The sequence below is a fragment of the Lepidochelys olivacea genome (assembly GCF_965140295.1).
Source record: "Lepidochelys olivacea isolate rLepOli2 genome assembly, chromosome: 1".
In the NCBI taxonomy this organism is placed as follows: domain Eukaryota; kingdom Metazoa; phylum Chordata; order Testudines; family Cheloniidae; genus Lepidochelys; species Lepidochelys olivacea.
The window spans coordinates 124012149-124035859 of NC_140411.1; the positions used below are offsets into that span (position 1 = coordinate 124012149).

The 23711-nt window shown below is 41.1% G+C and overlaps 1 protein-coding gene across 1 annotated transcript in view; it reads right to left on the reverse strand.

Moving 5' to 3' along the window:
- Window positions 1–765: 765 nt before the first annotated feature.
- OCA2 (OCA2 melanosomal transmembrane protein) overlaps window positions 766–23711 on the reverse strand; it is a 307809-nt gene continuing 284863 nt past the window's right edge. Inside the window, exon 24 of the mRNA XM_084637780.1 lies at window positions 766–1347. Within this exon, the coding sequence (XP_084493906.1) occupies window positions 1260–1347 (88 nt within the window). The 3' untranslated portion in view covers window positions 766–1259. The remainder of the gene's footprint in view (window positions 1348–23711) is intronic.

The following is a 23711-nucleotide window of genomic DNA, read 5'->3' on the forward strand; positions in this document are numbered from 1 at the left end:
CTATTACTGGTTTCCTTTCTCACTTGCCAGATCATTTTATGAGAAACAGGAGCAAATGACATCATTTTTTCTTCTGCGTTCGCTCACTGAAATTCACCCCTATTCACATGAGTTTCACTCTTCAGCATGTCAATTCTAGTGTTACACAGGATGAGACAGACCTTTGGGTAATTTGGGCCAGTCCCAGGAAAGGCTTAGAAGATGAGGATTGGTTTCAGAGTAGCAGCCGTGTTAGTCTGTATTCGCAAAAAGAAAAGGAGTACTTGTGACACCTTAGAGACTAACAAATTTATTTGAGCATAAGCTTTCGTGATGAAGTGAGCTATAGCTCACGAAAGCTTATGCTCAAATAAATTTGTTAGTCTCTAAGGTGACACTAGTACTCCTTTTCTTTTTAAGATGAAGATTGAAATTGCTTTCATAATAAATAATGTGACCTGGTCCAATAGCCAAATATAAAAATCAATATACATGAGTGAACACAGTATTATCAAAGAAAACAAAAGCACAGCCAAAGTATGATTCCATTTTTCAGGTAGTATCTGAACCTATTAAAAGATTTAGGGTAATCCACCAAAGAACTGAATTAATAATTGAAAGAAAAATGTAAATTGCTTTGCACATTCTATGGCCAACAAGATTAGAAAGAACAAGAAATTTTAAAATGAAAACACATTATGGCGTATGACTTATTAGTCAATTTCAAAAGAATAATTTCTTCCATACCAAATTTTTATTGGGATGTTTTTATTTTTGAACCTAGATAATGGTACATCACTTATTGTGTACAGATTGTCTACTTATATGTCAATTGTTACAGCTTGTACAGATTGAATGTTAGTTACTTTAATACAAATAGCTAAATATACTGACAAAGACAAATGAACCCCTAAGAAGAAACTACTGAACATCTTCTATTGTGAATGAGGCTTTTTCATCTATGACTGTACTCAGATTGTGGCAAGACAAAGTTTCAGGACACAACATATTCCCTTGTGATGGTATCTCTTTATGTGCTTATTAATATTGACCATGACAAACACTTTGAATCCTTTAAACTTCAATACTCAGCTCTGCAAATTGTTCACAGAAGATAAGGTTATGAATGACAAAAAGTAAGACTGCCAATCATTTTAATCAATACATCACTTTTTAAAGTGGGGTTTTTTTCTTCTTCTTTTCTATGGTGTCGTCTTAGTGCTCTGATGTATAGATTGAACGAGACAGAAATCTTCTTTTTGTCTTGAAAGTACAAATTATTAAGTGTTCCAACCCAGTACGACATGAGCAACAAGGAGGTAACACATCCCAATAGTACAGGACATAATCATCATTGGGAAACCCAACCTGAAACAACAAAATAAAGAAAGATCAATAAGAATGCAACACTATGCAATAACATGGCAGTCAGACTTTGAAAGCAAAAGTAAAAGTTATCATACAAGTCCTTAGCTTTTGATACCTTTACAACATTTCAAAAAAATGAAAGAACATTAGGTACGGCGGGTTTATGACAGTGATCCCTGGTGAGCTAATGTTCAAGTTGAGACTTTCTACTTCCAGTTATGACATTTAGAAAAGTGTGGGTCAGACCCTCACATGGAGTGAATCAGCATAGCTCCATTGACTTCAATGGATCTCCAGCAATTTATGCCAACTGAGAATCTAGAACTGAATGTCTTGGTCATGTGCCAGTCAATACGCAATTACGTGGATTATATCAGTTCTCACAAGGTAAGCAAGCAGTAGGATAGCTCATTCACTACTTATGTCTTCATACTGTGTGTACACTCTAACCTTAATAAGGTCCTTTATAACTCTGGTTTATGGCTGACATTCGTTTAGCTGGCTTCCAATGGCATTTAAATAATAAACCTCATCATGCTGGTACTGTATTTATCCCCATAATGCGGAATGGTCTTGAGTGTCAGCTGAAAAGTATTGTAGTTCTACAAGATGCACCAACTTCTGAGAGTATCTGAGGAAATCTCTTTGGCCTGTGTGGAAAGTGTTAAAAGATTTGTTTTCATGTCAAAACACTTCTTTCAGCAGAGGTAAATCCCACAGTACGATTTTGCAGAATGAACTTAAGCTTTTAAAGCTTCTGTTGACAGAAAATTCAAAATGACAGAAACTGAAGACTGGGCAGGACTTTGTGTGTCCTGCAGCGTCGTATAATATTTCATACACATGACCTTTTTACTCATATGCTCAAGGTTCATATTCATCCACCTCTTTTACTAAGCATGATCAAAGTGTGATAGTGTTCTTTGAAGTGCCAATATTTCATTCATTGTCCTCACTGGCAATTGAAGAAGGATGTACCTAGTATATGTGAATGTATTAGTGATGCTTTTTGCCTTGCTTATCATGTTAGGCAGCCTCTAGAGGGTTCAAGACGTCACCCTTCATCCACCATTAATTACTCAGACAGCAAAGGAACGCACGTGTAGCTGCTGACAGGGAGAGAAAACTCTCAGGTCTCATGTGCTTTAAAATCTCCTTATCTTCCCTTTCTCCATATGCAAGTATACACATTTTAAAAGAAAATAACATTTGGGATGCGTGTGGTGCAATCTGCTCTTCCTCCTGCTCCATACCTGCACCTGCAACACTATTCTGTCCAGGGTTTATGTAACGCTTTCTTATGCTGTTTCATTGCCACGTAGAGTGATCTGAGCAGGACAGGTCCAATGGCATTAGAGGAGCTTTAGTATTAGTAGCAGTTTATTACGGTAGCATTTAGAGGCCTCAGTCAGGATCGGAAATCCATGGCATTAGACAGTGTATAAACACATAATGACAGACAGCCCCTGCCAAAGAAGCTTAGACAAGGTAGACTAGCAATAACAGGCAGATAGCATAAAAAAAATGTTAGTTAGAACTACCTCTGTTAAAAATAAACTGCTTTTTCACCCCTCATTGTCCATATGTCCCCACCAGCCTGCTTTACCACTCTGGACCCAATGTCCCAGTGAGCCTTTCATCCCATTGACCACCCCACAGAAACTGAGGCAACCCAAGAAAAATAGAAGTTATCCACAAAACTGAGTGAGTGTAAAAGTAAAGACTTCCTTGGCGGGCACATTATTCCACATCTGCCTACTGTGGGATTTCTGGCACATTCCCTGAAGCACCTGGTGTTGATCACTGTCAGAGACAGGATGTTAGACAATAGTCTCTGATCCATTATGGCAACTCCTACGTATGATGCCAGCCACTCTCCCCTGTATGGGAGGAGGTTGGGAGGCCCCATGTCACTCTGGGATTTAAGGATGGCAGTAGGGGCCATGCATCATCAGAGCTCTCAAAACATTGGTTAGCAACAGCAGAGTTAAGTTTTTGCTTGTTTGTGGGGAGAAAGGGGTTTTTGGAAGAACAGAAGAGGAATGAGGGATTGTTAGACAGGGCAACCAGGCTGCCAAGACTTCCAAATATTCCCTGAGGAAGGTGTATGGTAATTCTCATTTATGCATGTGAACAAAACAGACACAGAATCCTAGTGATTTTTGGTAAGATAAGAATGCAATAGCTTGTCAAAAAGTTACCCAGAAGGCATGGCTTCCTTTTTATGTCTAAATTTGATTTGGAGTATATCCTAGTATATTTTCTCCCCCAGCTAGACTGTTCCGGTGTTAGCTTTTGAATGATTCCTTATTCTAAAAAGCTGCACAATTATCCTTTCACAAAATTACTGTATTATTAAATTCATGGCATTGCCAAACAGCTTTCTGAGTTTTAAAGCTGCCTTTGAAATTAGAAAAAAATAATTATATAGTCACCTAACTGCTTTTCAGACAATATCAGTCTTTTTCTTTCTGAGCTCATTTGATCTTCCTAAGATTTGCCATCTCACTTTTAAAAGTGCTCAGATCTGATAAATTCACTTTAAAAATAAAATGGTGCTGTAAAAAAGTCCTTCTACAAATGTAAATGCATCCAGTGAATTTCCAAACAAGGGTCTGGTGAAGGTGAGATTGCTAAGGATTTCATAGGAAAAGAAACTGCAGACTTACATTAGACCTTGCACTTACTGAACAATAAATTCAGTGCTGCTGGGTAAGCTCCAGTGACTTAGCAAAGCCCAGATCCTGTCCTGTACTAATATAACTTATTGGGTCTCACAAGCGGATACACAAGAGCTCAGAGATGAAGGGCACTTAATACCTGCATGCATAAGGAGAAGAAGAGAGGGGATTTAAAAAAGCAATAATTGCTATCCTTTCTGTAAAAAAAGAATTGAAAAATTGGTTCCAGCTTTGTGCAATTCTGCACGGGAAGTACATGAATTATGCAGAACAACATGCAAACATGCAGGATTTTTAATCATACCTTTGTTTTAACAGTAAGAGTCAAAGGTCTGGTTCTGCCTCCCATACTCATGTTGCGTAATACCTTACTTCATTGATTTATTTGGGGCATTTGCAGTGGGCCACAACAATGCATAGTCACTCACGCAAGTAGTTCCACTGACTTTTATTACTCACACAACTACTCGTGTACTGTGGGACTTGATTTTACCAGTGGCCTGAACAGTAATCTGATGGACCTGAATTTACTGCTACCATTTTCGCTTTGCTAATCTCTGTGCAGATGAGAGAAGTGTTATAGTTGTGAACAAAAAAATGATTAATAGTATTTATTAGTTGTCGTGCTGGAAGACTCCAGTCAGGACCAGGATCCACAATGCTAGGTGCTGTACTGGCAAACAGGAAGACACGGTACCTGCCCCAAAACATTTACAATGTAATTTATAGGTACTTTCATTTAAAAAAAAACACCCCATCTAAGAACATATTTCACAGAACATAAAAACTACAACATTACTGTTGCTGTGCAGTGTACAGAACGAACACTGGCCTCAGGCAACTGCTGGAATAGAGGGTGAAGTCCTGGCCCCCATGGAAATCAATAGCAAAACTCCCTTTGACATCAGTGGGGCCAGAATTTCATCCAGTGTATTTAGGAGAGGGAGAATATAAAAACAAGAGAAAATCGAACCACGGTTTGTTAGGGACAGGAATAAAGAGGGGACCAGATCAGAAACTATATTGCAGTCACGGTATGCTCCTCCAAAGCAAAGCTAGGGTTGTGGCTGGTAGTGTGCTAATCTGAGGCTACTCCAAACCATAACACCACAGATCAGCAGATCTCAGAAGTCAAAACAACCCTTCCTTACCCCAACACCACCACTTCAAATGTGTGCGAGCACACCAGCACTTGGGAGGAATATGAAAGGGAGCAACATCTCTCTCAGTGTTCCCCTAAGTAATTAAAAAAGGAAATGTATATTAAATATAAGGCTAGTTATGTAGGGAGTCATTTTCCTGTTATAACAATACACCTACAGTTAATGAACCGATTATGTACCTTGCCACCTAACCGAAACATTTTATGCAAAAGTCATAGCATAATACAGCTCTCTCTAAAATGAGGCAGAGACATCAGAATCATTCAGAGAAATTGGGTGGGGGGGGGGGGTGGCTTACAGTGGGATATACTAGAAAAGTGATTTACCCTGAAGAAAAGACAGACCCAACAGCCACTGCCTTCTAGATTGTTCTGAGCACATAGCACCAAGGGTAGTGAATCATTAGAGGATCTGCAGAGACATCTCTCAAAATGGAAGGTGAAGTTCTCTCGTCAGTTCTGGAGTTGCAAGATGATACCAGCAATCCTCCAAGATCAAACCATTGGCAGCAGTGGTTCAAGCTGTTACAAATATGGATCATGGTGGTAGTATATATGAACATTGAGTGCCAAGTTCTGCTCTCACTTCTGTGTCACCCAACTGACTGCTGTGGGGTTGCACACTAGTTTAAAATGAGGCTTGAATTTCGTCCCTAATCTATACCTGAATATCCTTTTAAGAATGTAATTTATGGAGCATTCTAGAGAACTTCTTGAAAATTCTTCTCTCCCACTTACTGGCCTCTCCATTATCAACACCTGTACACACAATAAGGAAATGTGTTGCACACCTGGCAAGTGCCATGTTATATGAGAAGATGTTTAACCTAGCAGAAGATACAATATGAGTCCTTGTCATTTCAGGCCAGACCCTGAACATGTGCCACACTTTGGTTTGGAAATCCTACAGTGACAAGCTCATTTCAAAAATTCACATCTTGAAATTACAAAAGCTGCCTCAGAGATTGGGTTTGGGTGTTGAAGCTTCTAGATGCAATTCACTCCTGTTAATGAAGTTTCTATCATTCGGTTTACAAGGTGGCTCGTTTACATTTCCTTTCAAAAGGAATGTATAACGATAGCAATATCCATGATTCTTAATCAAAAGGATATGTTTGTAATCCTCTTTATTTAAACATTAACTCACACACACCTTTTTTGTGGGGAGGAAGGGAGAACAGTTATCATGGATGAAGAATGGCAGCTGTTAACTAGTTTTCTTACAAAAGAGTTGTGGGTCTATACTTATTTAAATATGAAGAAAACCACTCATATTTTCAAGGAGCAAGTCCACGTTCTACATCTCATCTAGAACTGAGACAAGATTTTTTTGTACAAATTTCATTTTTTTGCATTTGTGAATAATCTGTGAACACTTCAATTTTCTCAGATTTACTCTTCATCCAAAATTACTTGCTAAATAATTTTTGCAAATAATCTTTGGTATGCAGCTCATTTTCAAGGAACTCATTCTGAGTGTTTGCTGCCAAATTCTCTGCCAGAGTAAGCCAATAGAGTTTTAGTACTGTTCATTAAATTGTGTCACAAACAGAAAATTTCACATTTCATATTTAAAATCTGAGCATATGATTGGTCACCAAAAGTACGTGGTATATTTTCTGTTCTCCGACTGGATAAACATAACCCGTAGAAGAAAGTTTTCAGAATACTTCAACATTTACGTAAAACTATCTGCTTCTGCAACCATTCCTACAAGTATATTGATTCACTAGAAAACATATAAGGCTAACACACACAAATGTGCAAACACACGAAGTAAATCTATTTAAAAATCTGAATGAATACTGATAGGAAACTTTTTTATAATAGGTTTCAGAGTAACAGCTGTGTTAGTCTGTCTTCGCAAAAAGAAAAGGAGTACTTGTGGCACCTTAGAGACTAACCAATTTATTTGAGCATGAGCTTTCGTGAGCTACAGCTCACTTCATCGGATGCCCTAATTTGGGATATATTTTTCATGTGTGGTCCCCAGGTCGTCAGGGTCCTAGGAATTCATCTCCCCCTTTCTTTCTCTGTTCTTATTATCCCTTCTATTTCTCTTAGTCCCTCTCCTATTCCCTTATCTCCTCCTTCTCTGCTGTCTTCCACTGCATGCTGACCTCTGTGTCTCCTGCCTTTTTGTTTGTCTCAACTTTCCATCATCCCACGTCCACAAAATACTGTTATTTCCATACTTTGAAAGGACAGGCTGGTATTGGCTCTAGTGCCCATTTAAAGAAAAGGTCTAAAAAAAGAGATGCTCCTGCTTATCCACAAGACTATGACACCTTCACAATTGGACACCTGTTTCTAAAATAGCAGCTAGCTAACACTGCCAATGATCATTCAGGAAACACTAAAATTACCGTGAATTGCACATAGCCTGGAATTACATAAAAATTATAGTGTAGTTACCTACCAGTTACCATACATAGTAGTTAACGTGTAATTGAAAACACTGAACGTAACCTATAACCACATTTTCTTCTGATTGCTAAAATTACAATAATTTCTCCCAGTTTTCTTTTGGTTTTGAGTCTGTGCCAAGATTTTCCATACAGTCCCTTCAAATAATGAGCCTCAGGTCAGGAAAAATTAAATTTCAAGTGAGAAAAATAAATGGTGTTAAATTGTGCATTCTACGTTCTGGAAAAAAGCCTCCTGAATTCTTTTTGACAAAAACGTCATGCTTTCCAAACATTACCTGTAGTGAGCATTTTGCTGGCCTTCCAAAATCTGCTCATCTGAAGAAAAAAAGCAGTCAGTGTAGTCCTTCACTGTAAAGAAAATGGTTAATATACCAGTTCCAACTTGAATGTTCAAATCAATAGCCACAGACATGTTTTTGCAGTATTTGCCTAGCTCTACTGTCTCTGTGGTGCAGTTCATGTGAAATATAGGTGGTCTCAGAAAAACAAATGCCTGTATAATAACTATTCAAAAGCTATTCAAGCCTGAGAAGGCAGGGATGGTGATGGTAGATACTTGTATGAAACACCATGGGGAAATACTAAAAGCTATGAATGGCCCACTGAAATATAGAGAAAAGCAGTGTAGTTATGACTTCAAAAGACTGCAACAAATTGACGGTGAGATAGCAACAGCAGCTGATGAATATAGTGACCTTCCTGTTGGCATTAATTGTCTGCCTCCCACAGGAAATTATTAGGTCCAGCTGACCCCTGGGTAGAATGTTAAAAATGAAAGCCAACAAATTGAAATGAAAAAGAGAGAGAATGTCAGTAGTTTGATGTTGGGAAGGAACATACCATAGATGCATTTGTGTAACTTTTCTTCCTTTCCTTTTGTATCTGAAGATGATTTTATTTGAAGTTATCATATCAGTATAAAGAAGTGAGAAAAATGTATCAGAAGCTGAACCTCACCATATCTGGATGAGAGTGCAGAAAATACAATGAGCCACGGTTCAGTTCTCCACGTATAAACTGTGGCTAAATTAAACTACCAGGTTTAAACTTTTTGAGATGTGTTCACTGATGTGCGAAGAGGGGTATAATTTAGGCTGGGTACAGATCTGGTGTATAAAGAAAAGAAGTACTTGTGGCACCTTAGAGACTAACAAATTTATTTGAGCATAAGCTTTTGTGAGCTACAGCTCACTGTAGCTCATGATAGCTTGTGCTCAAATAAATTTGTTAGTCTCTAAAGTGCCACAAGTACTCCTTTTCTTTTTGCGGATACAGACTAACACGGCTGCTACTCTGAGATCTGGTGTATGTTATCATGGCCAGTGCTAAATCTGTATATCACACCAATTCAACATTTCTTCCTCTATGGACAAGTCCTTAGTGATTTCATACTGTGGAAAAATAGGTAGCCAAAGACTACCTACGGGCTAGTAAAGAGTAGCTTTGGGCATAGCTTTCAGGATTCAAGGCTGCAATTCAGCAAAGTATTTAAGCATGTGTTTAGCTTCAAGTATGTGAGTAACCCACCCCTATTCAGCAAAGCACTTAAGCACAAAGAGGTGGTCAAGAGGCATTATATTTCATTTGTACAGTCTCCTTCAGCAAACAAGCAAAAACAGGAAAAAAACAACAAAGCATCCTTTAGAAGTATTTGTTTTTTTTTTTCCTAATGGGTTCGTTTTCTTTGGCTAAAACACAAACTAACACCCCCCCCCCCCACACACACACACACACATTGCCATCAGCAATGTAGAAGCTGCTCCTCAAAGGAAAGCCATGGTTGATGCAGAAGTTCTTACACATTCCCATAAAACCAAAAAGATAGCTATCTTTAATGCAAATACTTTACTGTCCAAAGTCAATTCACAAGATAGCCCATTATTATCACCAATAACCAGTTAATCCACCACCATACCCCTCAACCAACCATCTTAAATCCCTCAGAGTCACTCCTCCCTGAAAAACCTGAGATAACAGAGGAGTCTTGCATTGAACCCTGAACAAATCTGGGATTGGCCAGGCCAACAGAAAAAAAGTGAGCTCTAATGCTGAGGACAGCTCACAGGGTAAGCTCCTCGCCCTTAAACTGGGAGCAGCTATCTCAAGTATCTTTACTAATTGCAATAGACAAAATATCACACTGCAAGAACACCCTAAAATACCTACTTTCCACTATGATAACCAGTTACCACCTTTTATACCACTAATGCAAATGACCCAATGTCCTTTTCTTGACTGGTTCCAACTTGACATGAAGGAGACTGATCTTTCATAGAATCATAGAATATCAGGGTTGGAAGGGACCTCAGGAGGTCATCTAGTCCAACCCCCTGCTCATAGTGGGACCAATCCCCAACTAAATCATCCCAACCAGGGCTTTGTCAAGCCTGACCTTAAAAACCACAAAGGAAGGAGATTCCAGCACCTCCCTAGGTAATGCATTCCAGTGCTTCACCACCCTCCTAGTGAAAAAGTTTTTCCTTAGTTTCCCCACAGAAAGAACTCTAATGTCCATCAACAAAGCACATTTTAGCTTCTAGAGGGCCAGTGGGAACAAATATATATTTAAAAATAAAGATGGTGCCCTTTACAAAGTCAAGATTCTGGTGATTTGCTCTTGCTCCAGTGGTGAACTATAAATTCACTTTCAGACATTATACCATAAGGCAGATAATGAGAGCAATTCAGTTTCTCGTCTTCCTATGTCTTAATATTTTTAAACCTCTGTGTGTGTGTGTGTAAGTGTAAGAGAAAGAGAAAAAGAGTGAGTGAGTTTAAAAGAGAAAGCGACATTCTTTGGCTTTGACCACCAGAGGAATATTTATATTGGACTTTGAACAATTAACACCTGCATTATGTAACATTACTCAGAAATATGTGACAGCCTGAAAGAATAAGTGATTTTTTAAATAAAGAGCACAATTATTAACTACTTACCTAATGGAATTTAGGTTACATTTGTCATTCTCTAAATTCTAGTTATTTAGCTGGGGGGTAGGTTGGTTTAATTATTTCAGCATACCTTTGGTGTCTGTCATTCAGATTTTTCCTTCAAATATCAACTACATTAAAAAAAAACTAGAGGAAACAACACACAAGCCATTAACAGTGGCCCAATATTGCATCCATTGTTTCTATTTTCCATCATGCATATGGTCTTTTTCAGTGGCTTTAGAGACAGAAAGGTGCTTCAATCACTTTTACTAGACAGCTCTGTACCATAAGCAGATTTCCCTGAGTTTTAATACTGCTAAAATCTACAGAGTCCTTTAAAATCTAAATTGCTTTATATCTACTTGTTTGCAGCATTTTATTCAGCTGACTCCACTTAAAAATACATTTTCCCTGTTCTATATCAACAAATATTCCCAAGGAAAAATACAGTACTACTGAAAAATGTTAAGGCTCCAAAATGAGCAGCCAGAAGCAAGCAAATTTATAGTCCATTCATTACCAGCCAATTGAGCATACCTCAGTATTACGGGTATCTAAATATGAGCAATCTTATATGCCATATGTTAGCATATTGGATTAGGTCAAGTATTGAATTTTACCCTTAGCTCTGGATTTCCTGGGTTTTGTAATTTAAGCCAGATGTTCAATGTTATTCTAACGGTTTGTATGTGAACTTCCTTTTGTTTCTTATGTTTGTATACTAAACAGAGGGGGAAAAAAGTTTAACACCCAAGTGTATATTATATAGTCAATTGAAACATCATCTATAATGGCTCTATATATTTAGACAGAAGTATCTAGGTAGCAGGACTGAGCCAAGTGCTCCAATTTCAGTTTGCACATGCCTTGGCAAACTTTATAGGCAAATTCACTTTGCATGGTTTCTGTTCATATGAGTTTCAGGCCCGTTAATTTAAACCTACACATTCAAATCAAAATACTCCTGTGCCCCATAAGCACTGTTACCAGCAGGGCTGACAAGAGAGGAGCCGGGGGCGGAATAACTGTACTAGGGACTTGAACTCAGGAGGCCACTGAACCATCAGTAACTGGGGTAAAATTGAAGTGAAATGGGAGGGGATGGGTCCCCAGCAAATGATGTATGGAGGCCCCAAATTTCTCTCAATGGGTTTGCTACCTGGTGCCATAGAATGGTGCTCTTAGCTCATTATGCCTTCTAGGAACAGCTGACTAGTCCCTTTCCTGGCTACCAGCAAAGGAGCTGTGACACAAAATACACAGAATATGTTTTAATATGGGAGATCTGAGATGGTTTTCATAGCTTCACTGCTTGTACATTATACTCGTTATACTCAACCTTATGCCACTGCTAAACCACACTGTCAAGGTTCCTCCCCCACTCTGAACTCTAGGGTACAGATGTGGGGACCTGCATGAAAAACCTCCTAAGCTTATCTTTACCAGCTTAGGTCAAAACTTCCCCAAGGTACAAAATATTACCCCCGTTATCCTTGGAATGGCCGCTACCACCACCAAACTAATACTGGTTACTGGGGAAGAGCTGTTTGGACGCGTCCTTCCCCCCAAAATACTTCCCAAAACCTTGCACCCCACTTCCTGGACAAGGTTTGGTAAAAAGCCTCACCAATTTGTCTAGGTGACTACAGACCCAGACCCTTGGATCTTAAGAACAATGAACAATCCTCCCAACACTTGCACCCCCCCTTTCCTGGGAAATGTTGGATAAAAAGCCTCACCAATTTACATAGGTGACCACAAACCCAAACCCTTGGATCTGAGAACAATGAAAAAGCATTCAGTGTTTTACAAGAAGACTTTTAATAAAAAAATAGAAGTAAATAGAAATAAAGAAATCCCCCCTGTAAAATCAGGATGGTAGATATCTTACAGGGTAATTAGATTCAAAAACATAGAGAACCCCTCTAGGCAAAACCTTAAGTTACAAAAAAGATACACAGACAGAAATAGTTATTCTATTCAGCACAATTCTTTTCTCAGCCATTTAAAGAAATCATAATCTAACACATACCTAGCTAGATTACTTACTAAAAGTTCTAAGACTCCATTCCTGTTCTGTCCCTGGCCAAGACGACTACAGACAGACACACAAACCCTTTGTTTCTCTCCCTCCTCCCAGCTTTTGAAAGTATCTTGTCTCCTCATTGGTCATTTTGGTCAGGTGCCAGCGAGGTTACCTTTAGCTTCTTAACCCTTTACAGGTGAGAGGAGCTTTCCCCTGGCCAGGAGGGATTTCAAAGGGGTTTACCCTTCCCTTTATATTTATGACACGCCCCCCAAATCTCAGCTAGGGTGAAACACTGGCTGGGATTTCTTCCTGGAGCTCTAGGAAAACAGAGTTAATAAGACACATGCATCTCTAAATATACTACCAAGTACATAAAGACTAACAATATTTTCCACATCTCAAGGACGATTTTCCAGTTGATTCTGGGAAACTTTCACGGGAGAGTGCATCAGCCACTTTGTTAGAAGCTCCTGAGATGTGTTGGATGTCGAAATCAAAATCTTGGAGAGCTAAACTCCACCGAAGAAGTTTTTTGTTAGTTTCTTTGACAGTGTGAAGCCACTTTAGTGCAGCATGGTCGGTTTGCAGGTGGAAACGCCGTCCCCAAACATATGGGCGTAGCTTTTCCAGAGCGTAGACAATGGCATAACATTCTTTTTCAGTGACTGACCAGTTGCTTTCCCTCTCAGACAGTTTTTTGCTGAGAAACACTACAGGGTGGAATTCTTGATCAGGTCCTTTCTGCATTAAAACTGCTCCCACACCACGCTCGGATGCATCTGTGGTTACTAGGAACGGTTTGTCAAAGTCTGGGGCCCTTAGTACAGGGTCAGACATGAGTGTCGCTTTAAGCTTGTTAAAGGCCTTCTGACACTTTCCGGTCCACTGAACAGCATTTGGCTGTTTCTTTTTGGTTAGGTCTGTCAGTGGGGCAGCGATTTGGCTGTAGTGCGGTACAAATCGTCTGTAATAACCGGCCAAGCCTAAGAAGGATTGAACCTGTTTCTTTGACTTTGGGACAGGCCACTTTTGGATAGCATCCACTTTGGCCTGTAGGGGGCTGATAGTTCCTTGACCCACCTGGTGTCCAAGGTAAGTCACTCTGTTTAGGCCTATTTGACACTTCTTAGCCTTAACAGTTAGTCCTGCCTCCCTTATGCGCTCAAGGACTTTTTGTAGATGTTCCAGGTGGTCTGCCCAGGAATCCGAAAATATGGCCACATCGTCAAGGTAGGCGACTGCATATTCTCCTAATCCCGCTAGGAGACCATCTACAAGTCTTTGGAAAGTGGCGGGTGCATTTCGCAGCCCGAAAGGGAGTACATTAAATTCATACAGCCCGAGATGTGTGATGAAGGCTGACCTTTCCTTGGCAGATTCATCTAGCGGTACCTGCCAGTACCCCTTGGTTAAGTCCAAGGTAGAGATGAACTGGGCCCTTCCCAGTTTCTCTAATAGTTCATCTGTGCGTGGCATGGGATAGTTGTCTGGGCGAGTTACAGCATTTAGCTTACGGTAGTCCACGCAAAAACGTATTTCCCCATCTGGTTTGGGAACTAGAACCACTGGAGATGCCCATGCACTTTCAGAGGGGCGGATTACCCCCATCTGTAACATATCCTGGATCTCCCGTTCTATAGCAGTTTTAGCTTGAGGAGACACCCGGTAAGGTTGGACCCTAATTGGGTGAGCATTACCTGTGTCAATGGAGTGGTATGCCCGTTCAGTCAGTCCTGGGGTGGCTGAGAACGTTGGCGCGTAGCTAGTGCACAGCTCCTGGATCTGCTGTCGCTGCATACGCCCAAGGGTCATGGAGAGGTTCACCTCTTCCACACCACCAGCACATTTCCCTTCGTAATAGACACCTTCAGGCCACTCAGCGTCGTCTCCTCCCTGGGCTGTAAACTGACAAACCTTTAATTCTCTGGAATAAAAGGGCTTTAGAGAATTAATATGATACACCTTAGGCTTTCGGTTGGAGGTGGGGAATGCTATGAGATAATTAACAGCTCCCAGGCGCTCCTGGACCACGAATGGCCCTTCCCACGATGCTTCCATTTTATGGGCCTGGAGCGCCTTTAAGACCATGACCTGGTCTCCTACTTCGAAGGAACGCTCTCTGGCATGTTTATCATACCAGGCTTTTTGCTCTTTTTGAGCATCCTGTAAGTTTTCTCTAGCAAGGGCTAAAGAGGTTCGGAGGGTGTTTTGTAGGTTGGTTACAAAGTCCAGAATGTTAGTTCCTGGAGAAGGTGTAAATCCCTCCCATTGCTGCTTCACCAACTGCAATGGCCCCTTAACCTCACGGCCATATACAAGTTCAAATGGGGAAAACCCTAAACTGGGATGTGGTACAGCTCTGTAGGCAAAGAGCAACTGCTGCAATACTAGGTCCCAATCATTGGAGTGCTCATTTACGAATTTACGTATCATGGCCCCCAAAGTTCCATTAAACTTCTCCACCATGCCATTTGTTTGATGATGGTAAGGAGTGGCAACCAAGTGATTTACCCCATGAGCTTCCCAAAGGTTTTTCATAGTTCCTGCCAGGAAATTAGTCCCTGCATCTGTGAGGATGTCGGAGGGCCAACCTACCCTGGCAAAAATGTCTGCTAGTGCCTGGCACACACTTTTAGCCCTGGTGTTGCTTAGAGCTACTGCTTCCGGCCATCGGGTGGCAAAATCCATGAAAGTCAGTATGTACTGCTTTCCTCTGGGTGTCTTTTTCGGAAAAGGACCCAGAATATCCACAGCTACTCGCTGAAATGGAACTTTAATGATGGGGAGTGGCTGGAGAGGAGCTTTGACCTGGTCTTGGGGTTTTCCCACTCTTTGGCACACCTCACAAGACTGGACATAGGTAGAAACATCCTTGCCCATTCCCTCCCAGTGGAATGACCCCCCCAAACGGTCTTTGGTCCTGTTCACCCCAGCATGGCCACTAGGGTGATCATGGGCTAAGCTCAAGAGCTTGGCCCGGTATTTAGTTGGAACTACCAACTGTCTCTGAGGATGCCAGTCTTCCTGGTGTCCCCCAGAAAGAGTTTCCTTGTATAAAAGTCCTCTTTCTACAACAAACCTGGATCGATTAGAAGAGCTGAGAGGCGGTGGGTTGCTCCGTGCCACCGTCCAAGCTCTCTGGAGGCTTTCATCTGCTTCCTGTTCGGTCTGGAACTGTTCCCTTGATGCTGGAGACATCAGTTCCTCATGGGATTGTGGACCTAGGCTTGGTCCCTCTGGAAGCGATATAGGGGATGGAGCTGTTTCTGTTGACTGTGAACCGCTCTCCGCTGGTGCACTATGTTGGGATTCAGGCTCCGGCTGAGCCTCTTGTGTAGGGTTATCGGCTGCTGCCAGTTCAGGTTCGGTGGGGCCCTCTGGTGTTGAGGTTGCAAGTACTGGATTCAGTGCTGACACGGGGTCTGGTGTTGGTTGTTCGGCTGGTTCCGGTTCTGGGACTGGTTCCGTCTGGGTCTCTGGGACTGGATCCACTACTGCTGTTGCAGACATTGGCCTGGGGTCCAGGTCCATCACCTCTGACTGGGTCCTGATAGAAGTTTCCGGAACAGAGCTAGGCCTCACGGCTTGTTTAGCCTGGTTGCGGGTGACCATTCCCACCCTCTTGGCCTGCTTCACATGATTGGCCAAGTCTTCCCCCAACAGCATGGGGATGGGATAATCATCATAGACTGCAAAAGTCCACATTCCTGACGAGCCCTTGTACTGGACAGGCAACTTGGCTGTAGGCAAATTGAAAGAGTTGGACTTGAAGGGTTGAATCGTCACTTGGATCTCTGGGTTGATTAAATTGGGGTCCACTAAGGAAGCATGGATAGCTGACACTTGTGCTCCGGTGTCCCTCCACGCGGTGACCTTCTTCCCGCCCACACTCACAGTTTCCCTACGCTCCAAGGGTATCTGGGAGGTATCTGGGCCTGTGGACCTCGGGTGTGATTCCGGTGCAATGAACTGTAATCTGTTGGGGTTCTTGGGGCAGTTGGCCTTTACATGCCCCAGCTCGTTACATTTAAAACATCGTCCAGCTGACGGGTCACCGGGGCGAGGTGGGTTGCTGGAGAACGGGGTGGTGGGACGATAAGGGGTCTGGAGGGTTCTTTGGGAGGTAGGTGGGGCTTTGGGCGGCCCCCGGTAATAGGGTGTGGTCTGGGGTGGTCCCTTCTGGTCTCCGCTCCAACTGCGACCAGTTTTCTTCTTCTCTGCCACCTCCACCCATCTGGCTCCAATCTCTCCTGCCTCAATTACAGTTTTGGGTTTCCCATCTAGGATGTATCTTTCTATTTCCTCAGGAACACCCTCTAAGAATTGTTCCATTTGCATTAGGAAGGCCAAATTTACTGGAGATTCAACACTTGCTCCTGATATCCAGGCATCCCAATGTTTTACAATGTGGTAGGCATGTCGGGTAAATGACATGTCTGGTTTCCACCTTAGGGCTCTGAACCTCCGACGAGACTGCTCGGGTGTTATCCCCATTCTGACTCTCGCCTTGGATTTAAACAGTTCATACTTGTTCATGTGTTCTTTAGGCATTTCAGCTGCCACCTCAGCTAAGGGTCCACTGAGCTGCGGCCTCAGCTCTACCATGTATTGGTCAGTAGAGATGTTGTACCCAAGGCAGACCCTTTCGAAGTTTTCTAAGAAGGCCTCAGTATCATCACCTGCCTTGTAGGTGGGGAACTTTCTGGGATGGGAAGTGGTACCTGGAGAAGGATTGCTAGGGTTTGTTGGTATATTCTGCTGGGCCTTTATCCTCTCCATCTCCTCCACATGCTTCCTCTCTTTTTCCTTCTCCTCCTCCTTCAGCCGCATGAGTTCTATCTGTCTTTCATGTTCCCTTTGTTTTTCCTCAGCCTGCAATTTGGCTAATTCCAGCTGTAGTCGAGCTGAGGATTTGGCCATTCTAACCTCTCTGTTTTTAACTAACTTTACACCCGAGGTTTAGAAATAAACAAACAAAACTTGGCTGTAAAATTTTGCTGTGCTGGAATAGAATACCTATTCTCTGATAGTGATTGTCAGCCTACAGAAAAAGACAATTCCCTTGTCTCTGCTCTGGGCCCAAATTAAAGCAAAAAACCTCCAACTACTTGGAAAACTGCTTACCCAGCCCAAAGAAAAAAAAAATTTCTTTTCAAACCTGTGCTCCTTGTAAAACAAAAAAAAATCAAAATCCTAAAAAAACCCTGCCACTTTTGTCTCCAGGCAAATGGGTAGAGCACACACCCCCTATTTACTTTTAGGAAGAAAAGAAAAAAAAACCTCTGGGTTGGAAGACTGTGAATTTCCCTGCAGGAGTTAAGTACCCAGGCAAAGAAAACCTGCAATTCACAAGATAATCCCCTTTTGTCTCTGCTTGGCCACAAAGCAGAGAGAAACCAAGCTGCTTTCAGTTTCAAAGCTGCTTCTGGACTTCCTAAAAATTCCTTTTTAAAATCTGTATTTCTAGTTCAAAAAATCTCAACTGGATCTCAAAATGATTTCAGGTTAATCCCACCACTGTGCCACCATGTCAAGGTTCCTCCCCCACTCTGAACTCTAGGGTACAGATGTAGGGACCTGCATGAAAAACCTCCTAAGCTTATCTTTACCAGCTTAGGTCAAAACTTCCCCAAGGTACAAAATATTACCCCCGTTATCCTTGGAATGGCCGCTACCACCACCAAACTAATACTGGTTACTGGGGAAGAGCTGTTTGGACGCGTCCTTCCCCCCAAAATACTTCCCAAAACCTTGCACCCCACTTCCTGGACAAGGTTTGGTAAAAAGCCTCACCAATTTGTCTAGGTGACTACAGACCCAGACCCTTGGATCTTAAGAACAATGAACAATCCTCCCAACACTTGCACCCCCCCTTTCCTGGGAAATGTTGGATAAAAAGCCTCACCAATTTACATAGGTGACCACAAACCCAAACCCTTGGATCTGAGAACAATGAAAAAGCATTCAGTGTTTTACAAGAAGACTTTTAATAAAAAAATAGAAGTAAATAGAAATAAAGAAATCCCCCCTGTAAAATCAGGATGGTAGATATCTTACAGGGTAATTAGATTCAAAAACATAGAGAACCCCTCTAGGCAAAACCTTAAGTTACAAAAAAGATACACAGACAGAAATAGTTATTCTATTCAGCACAATTCTTTTCTCAGCCATTTAAAGAAATCATAATCTAACACATACCTAGCTAGATTACTTACTAAAAGTTCTAAGACTCCATTCCTGTTCTGTCCCTGGCCAAGACGACTACAGACAGACACACAAACCCTTTGTTTCTCTCCCTCCTCCCAGCTTTTGAAAGTATCTTGTCTCCTCATTGGTCATTTTGGTCAGGTGCCAGCGAGGTTACCTTTAGCTTCTTAACCCTTTACAGGTGAGAGGAGCTTTCCCCTGGCCAGGAGGGATTTCAAAGGGGTTTACCCTTCCCTTTATATTTATGACACACACTATCATGTATTAGCTTTCTATGTACTGTGCAGGTATGTAGACACACACACACACAATATATCTTTAAGGGTTGCTTGCAAAAGATTGCATGGCCCAATGTTTGAGGCAGGCAATGTGACCACCCCTTAACCACACCCCACAACAGACTTGGCATATGTTCTTCCAGTCTTTCAATTTCCTCTGGTTTCATTATCAAAGTCTCACACAGTTCCAACAGTTAGAAAATGTAAATATAAAGAAATGACTCCAGTGCCTTTAGAAAGCTACAGTGTCATTATATGTTTACCAGCATCCATTTGCTAGTGAGATGAACATCATCATGGGAGATTTGCTAGATAACACATACAGAACTTCTTCTCTGCAACACAATACTATTGCCAGTGGCATCATTACGTTGATGTGGGTGGAAAGAGATCAATCTACTTTCTGAAACTCCTGACATTATTATGTGTGTGAAAACTTGTTGTTTTTAGTAGCAAACCATATTAGAAAATTCAGTTTGCACAGTTTTGATACATTCACTGGAACCAATTAGATTGATTAACACAGAGCTGTTAAGGTACATGGTGTAAACATGAATCTATAGGGACTGAAAGGATGGGTGCTCAGCACATTCTGAAAATCAAGCCCCTTTAAGGCATCTCAGACTGAGCATCTTAAATCACTAGTAACTCTTTAAAATGCAGGCCTTTATGTTTTCAAGTGTTTTTTGAGAAAGAAAGTCAAAAATATTACTCAAGCCTACAGCTATAATGAGTACAGAGGGATTAAGATAAAGAGATTATTGGAATAGTCTTGTTATGCTTTAGAGCTTTACAAAGCATTACACTTTCCTTATCATTTTTCAGAATAAGGTGAAATGGCACTTCTCCATTACTCTCTTACCTGTCAAGTTACTCTTATCTACAACTGGGAAAACCAACCATGTGGTTAGTTATTCCAAATAGACCCTAAATTCCCCCACCACAAGATCATAGCATAATCTTTTTTTGGGTTTTTTTTGAATATCAGGTTTGAGTCTGTCCATTGTTTCCAGTGCATTTATACCATTTTGCATTTTAGGTTCCTATGTCTCTGAATTTGGCTTCCTCAGCTAAGGAAAATGCTGGCAGAAGATGTAATATTTTTACTCCAATAAATGTGAACTGCAGCATTATGAAACAAGATTTTTCACTGACGCTTGCACCAACATCCTTAATGCACTGAAGGGCAAGAAGATGAACATTGTCCTATTGGCTGGAATGATTTATTTAGACTTACGAAAGATAAAAGATTGCTTTAGATAACTTCCATATTACCCAAAATGGTTTTTACTTGTGTGGGCACCACTGAACTTAGAAGCTTTACAATCTGTCCTTCAGACTTTGTTATCTTCAAATATAAATTAAAAGGAATAATGATGAACAATTCTTCTTTGGGATAGAGCTCCCATCTCAGTAAGAAATAAATCATTTGCAAGCAATGTTTTCAACGGTTATATTTTACCAGTCTGTGTGAAATAAAAATTCATTTTTAAACTTCCCTAGGGCAATTTCTTTCCCCTTTGTCTTCATTTGATTTTTCATAACTACAAAGCAAATGGGTCCCACCTCCTGACGATAAATGCCCATAAATTGCAAAACCTCTTCTATTTATTAGCAACTTCTTTATGTTCTCCTAATTACCAATTCTTAGACACTGTCAGTTTAGGATTAAGGTGATTATGTAAAGGCTGTAGCGTACCCTGTGTCCACCTTAAAGAAACCAGTTTCCAGATTTGAACTGCTGCAAAATGCTTGAGCAGCAAACTATTACACAAGTGTTTTATGCCTTTAATGCCATCAAAATAAATGTAACTGTGCATGAGTAAAAGCATAGCTGGAAAAGTATTTGTAACCTCATCTAACAATTACCAAAACAAGTGCTAAATTCATGTAATAACTAAGTAATAAATGCTGGGGGGGGAGTTCTTTATGTGAATACGATTTTCTGCTTCACACAAAATAATAACAAAAATCTGTCCACAATTCTATATAAAGAACACTTTGGTACAACTCATTCTCCTTTCAAATGTATTTTACAGAGGAAATAACAATGAGCTTGAAATTCTTTTTCCCTCTAGGATATATAGTGCAGAGCTTGTAATTTCTTTTTCCAGCATTTTGTGCCATACTTAGGTGAGTAGAAAAATCAGATTGCAAGTTTTAGATTAATGTAATTTTTAAAACTTAACTACTTTGGGAAAGTTAAATCTCATTAAAAATCAGGTTGAAAATAGATGACTGGGACTGATTCTGATGTAAATCTATTGAGTCAATAGAGTTACAATGGTGCAAAACAGATCAGAATCAGGCCCATTTTAATTTAGATTCTTGTGTTCTTGAAGGAATAACGCCCTGATCTGGCAATGGTGCATGCACATATTTTAACTTCAATGGGACTATTGTGATAGGGAGTATATCACCCCCCCACACACACACACACACACACACACTGGAACTGAAGGGGTTAAGGAGCAACTGTGGACCCAGGCGACCCCACCCAGTCCCACCTGGAGAGCATGCTTCAGCTGGTGGTGAAGCTTAAAAGGGAGCCGGCGGCTCAAAAGGGACCTAATAGGACAGAGAGAGATCTGTCCTGAGAGCTCTTGAGGAAGGATGCTAGAGAAACCTTTTCCTGGAGAGAGAGAGCTTTCCTACTGAACCCAGAAGGACTGAAGGTTCAGTTATTTTACTACTTTGAGGCAAACTGTAAGACTTTGGTGAGAGAGTAGGTGGTAGGAAGTGGCCCAGGTAGACAGTTAAGGCATTCTTGGGTTCTGGACATTGGTGCCTCTTAGTGGGTCCTGGACTGGAGCCTAATGGAGTGGGAGGGCCCAGTCTTCCCACCAACCCCCTCCTTATGAAGGGCATGAAAACCCTTACTTTCTGACTCTCTCTTGGGGAAGGAAGGAGAGGGTAAAGACCTTTAGAACCACACGGCTGGTATGGGACACCCATAGGGGTCAACAAGTGGGTTGAAGTTCTCCCCAGTCATGAGGCCAGGGGATCCCATATCTTCCTTACCCCAGGAAGAAAGAAGATGGATGGGGGATCTGACCGAAGGGTTGAGTCAACACCCACTAACAGGCAGATGGTCAAATGGCATGACTGTGGCCTGAGAGAAAAATTGGAGCTGGCAGGAACAGAGGCCTAACCCACCTACCACTAGGTGATGCATAACTACTCATGGCCTTAAAGTTAAGCGCATGCAGGATCAGGGCATAAATAATAGTTTTGTCTTGTCTTGCTTTAGGTCAGATTTCACCTTTCTGGAAGGGGGCCTTTCTGCTGGCTGACTGACTATTCAGAGCCCAGTGTGTTCTGCAGTTACAGATATGCTATAGCCCTTCTCAGAGGTTTACGTGACAGGATCTAACCTTTTATTTGAAAATCCAGTATGTTTCTAGTCATCCTGGTTGTGAAGAAAACTTTAAAAAATTTGAACTGAGTGTAATAGCTACCTAAACTGTGCTATAGATGGTATGGACTGTCCCATTTATCTCAATAGGGTGTTAACTCTAAAAACTAGAGATAGCAATTTCAACATTATCAGCTATTTCACTTCTGACCATTTTAACAGAAACAAACGCAAGATGGCTATCCCCAACTGCCAAAGGCTCCAGCTGTGCTTTACTCAACTGCCAAACCTGCCAGGTGTGCCCTGATTGTCTTTTACGTTGCAGTTATAAATTGTCAGTATGAAAATGTCTGGTACAGTGAAATCTGTGGGGACAGCATAAAATGAACTAAATTTAATATTAAACAAAAAGCAGAGGGGCTACTGTAGTGACTGAGTTATTCATTCATTACATTTATTTAATCCAAACCCTCCATTTTTTTAAATACAAATGACACTGCCACAGAATCCAGAGGTCTTTCTGCAGAACTGAGATCCATCTCGCCACAGAGTATACAAAGCACCAATTACACGATAATAAGGAATGGGCAGATGTCTTCACCTCCCCTTTCTATACACTAACTTTATGCCTTTTTCAAACTTCAGAAAGATTTCTGAACAAAGTAAAGGCTTTCTCAACTTAACCATGAATTGCTAACAATACATTTCCAGGAACACATACACACACTCTATCCAATCTAATGATAAGCTGTAGGAATGCATTTTTATTATTTAATAGTGGTATTATAGTAGTACCTAGATGCTCTAATAAGGATTGGGGATCAAGACATTGTACATACACACAATAATTTTTGCTATGTCTTGTTACCTTGGGTGGCTGTCTCCAGCTCTCATCCATCTTCCATTTAAATTGTCTCCCATAGTCCCGTTCTGATAAGAAGTTCTAGGCAATCCTTTGAACTCTTTATTATGCTACATTATTGTCAATCTTCTCATAGCCCCATCTCTATGTACATTTGAACATGAGGGGTTTTGTTCAGAAACGAATCCTTTCAGCTGGTTCTACATCAAATGTGAGCAGCCATCTCAGTGATTACACTTCTCTGTTGCTCTAAAAGGCACTTGTCTAGATGCTTAACAAATTTCTTCCAGTTTTCATCTCAAATCTGATAAACAATTTAACCTCCTTAACTTCACTTGTCCATGGGGTAAGCACTGAATCAGAACCATCAATAGGGTTTATATGGTGGTTATTTCAGTAGATAAATGACTAAACATGAGCAATTTCT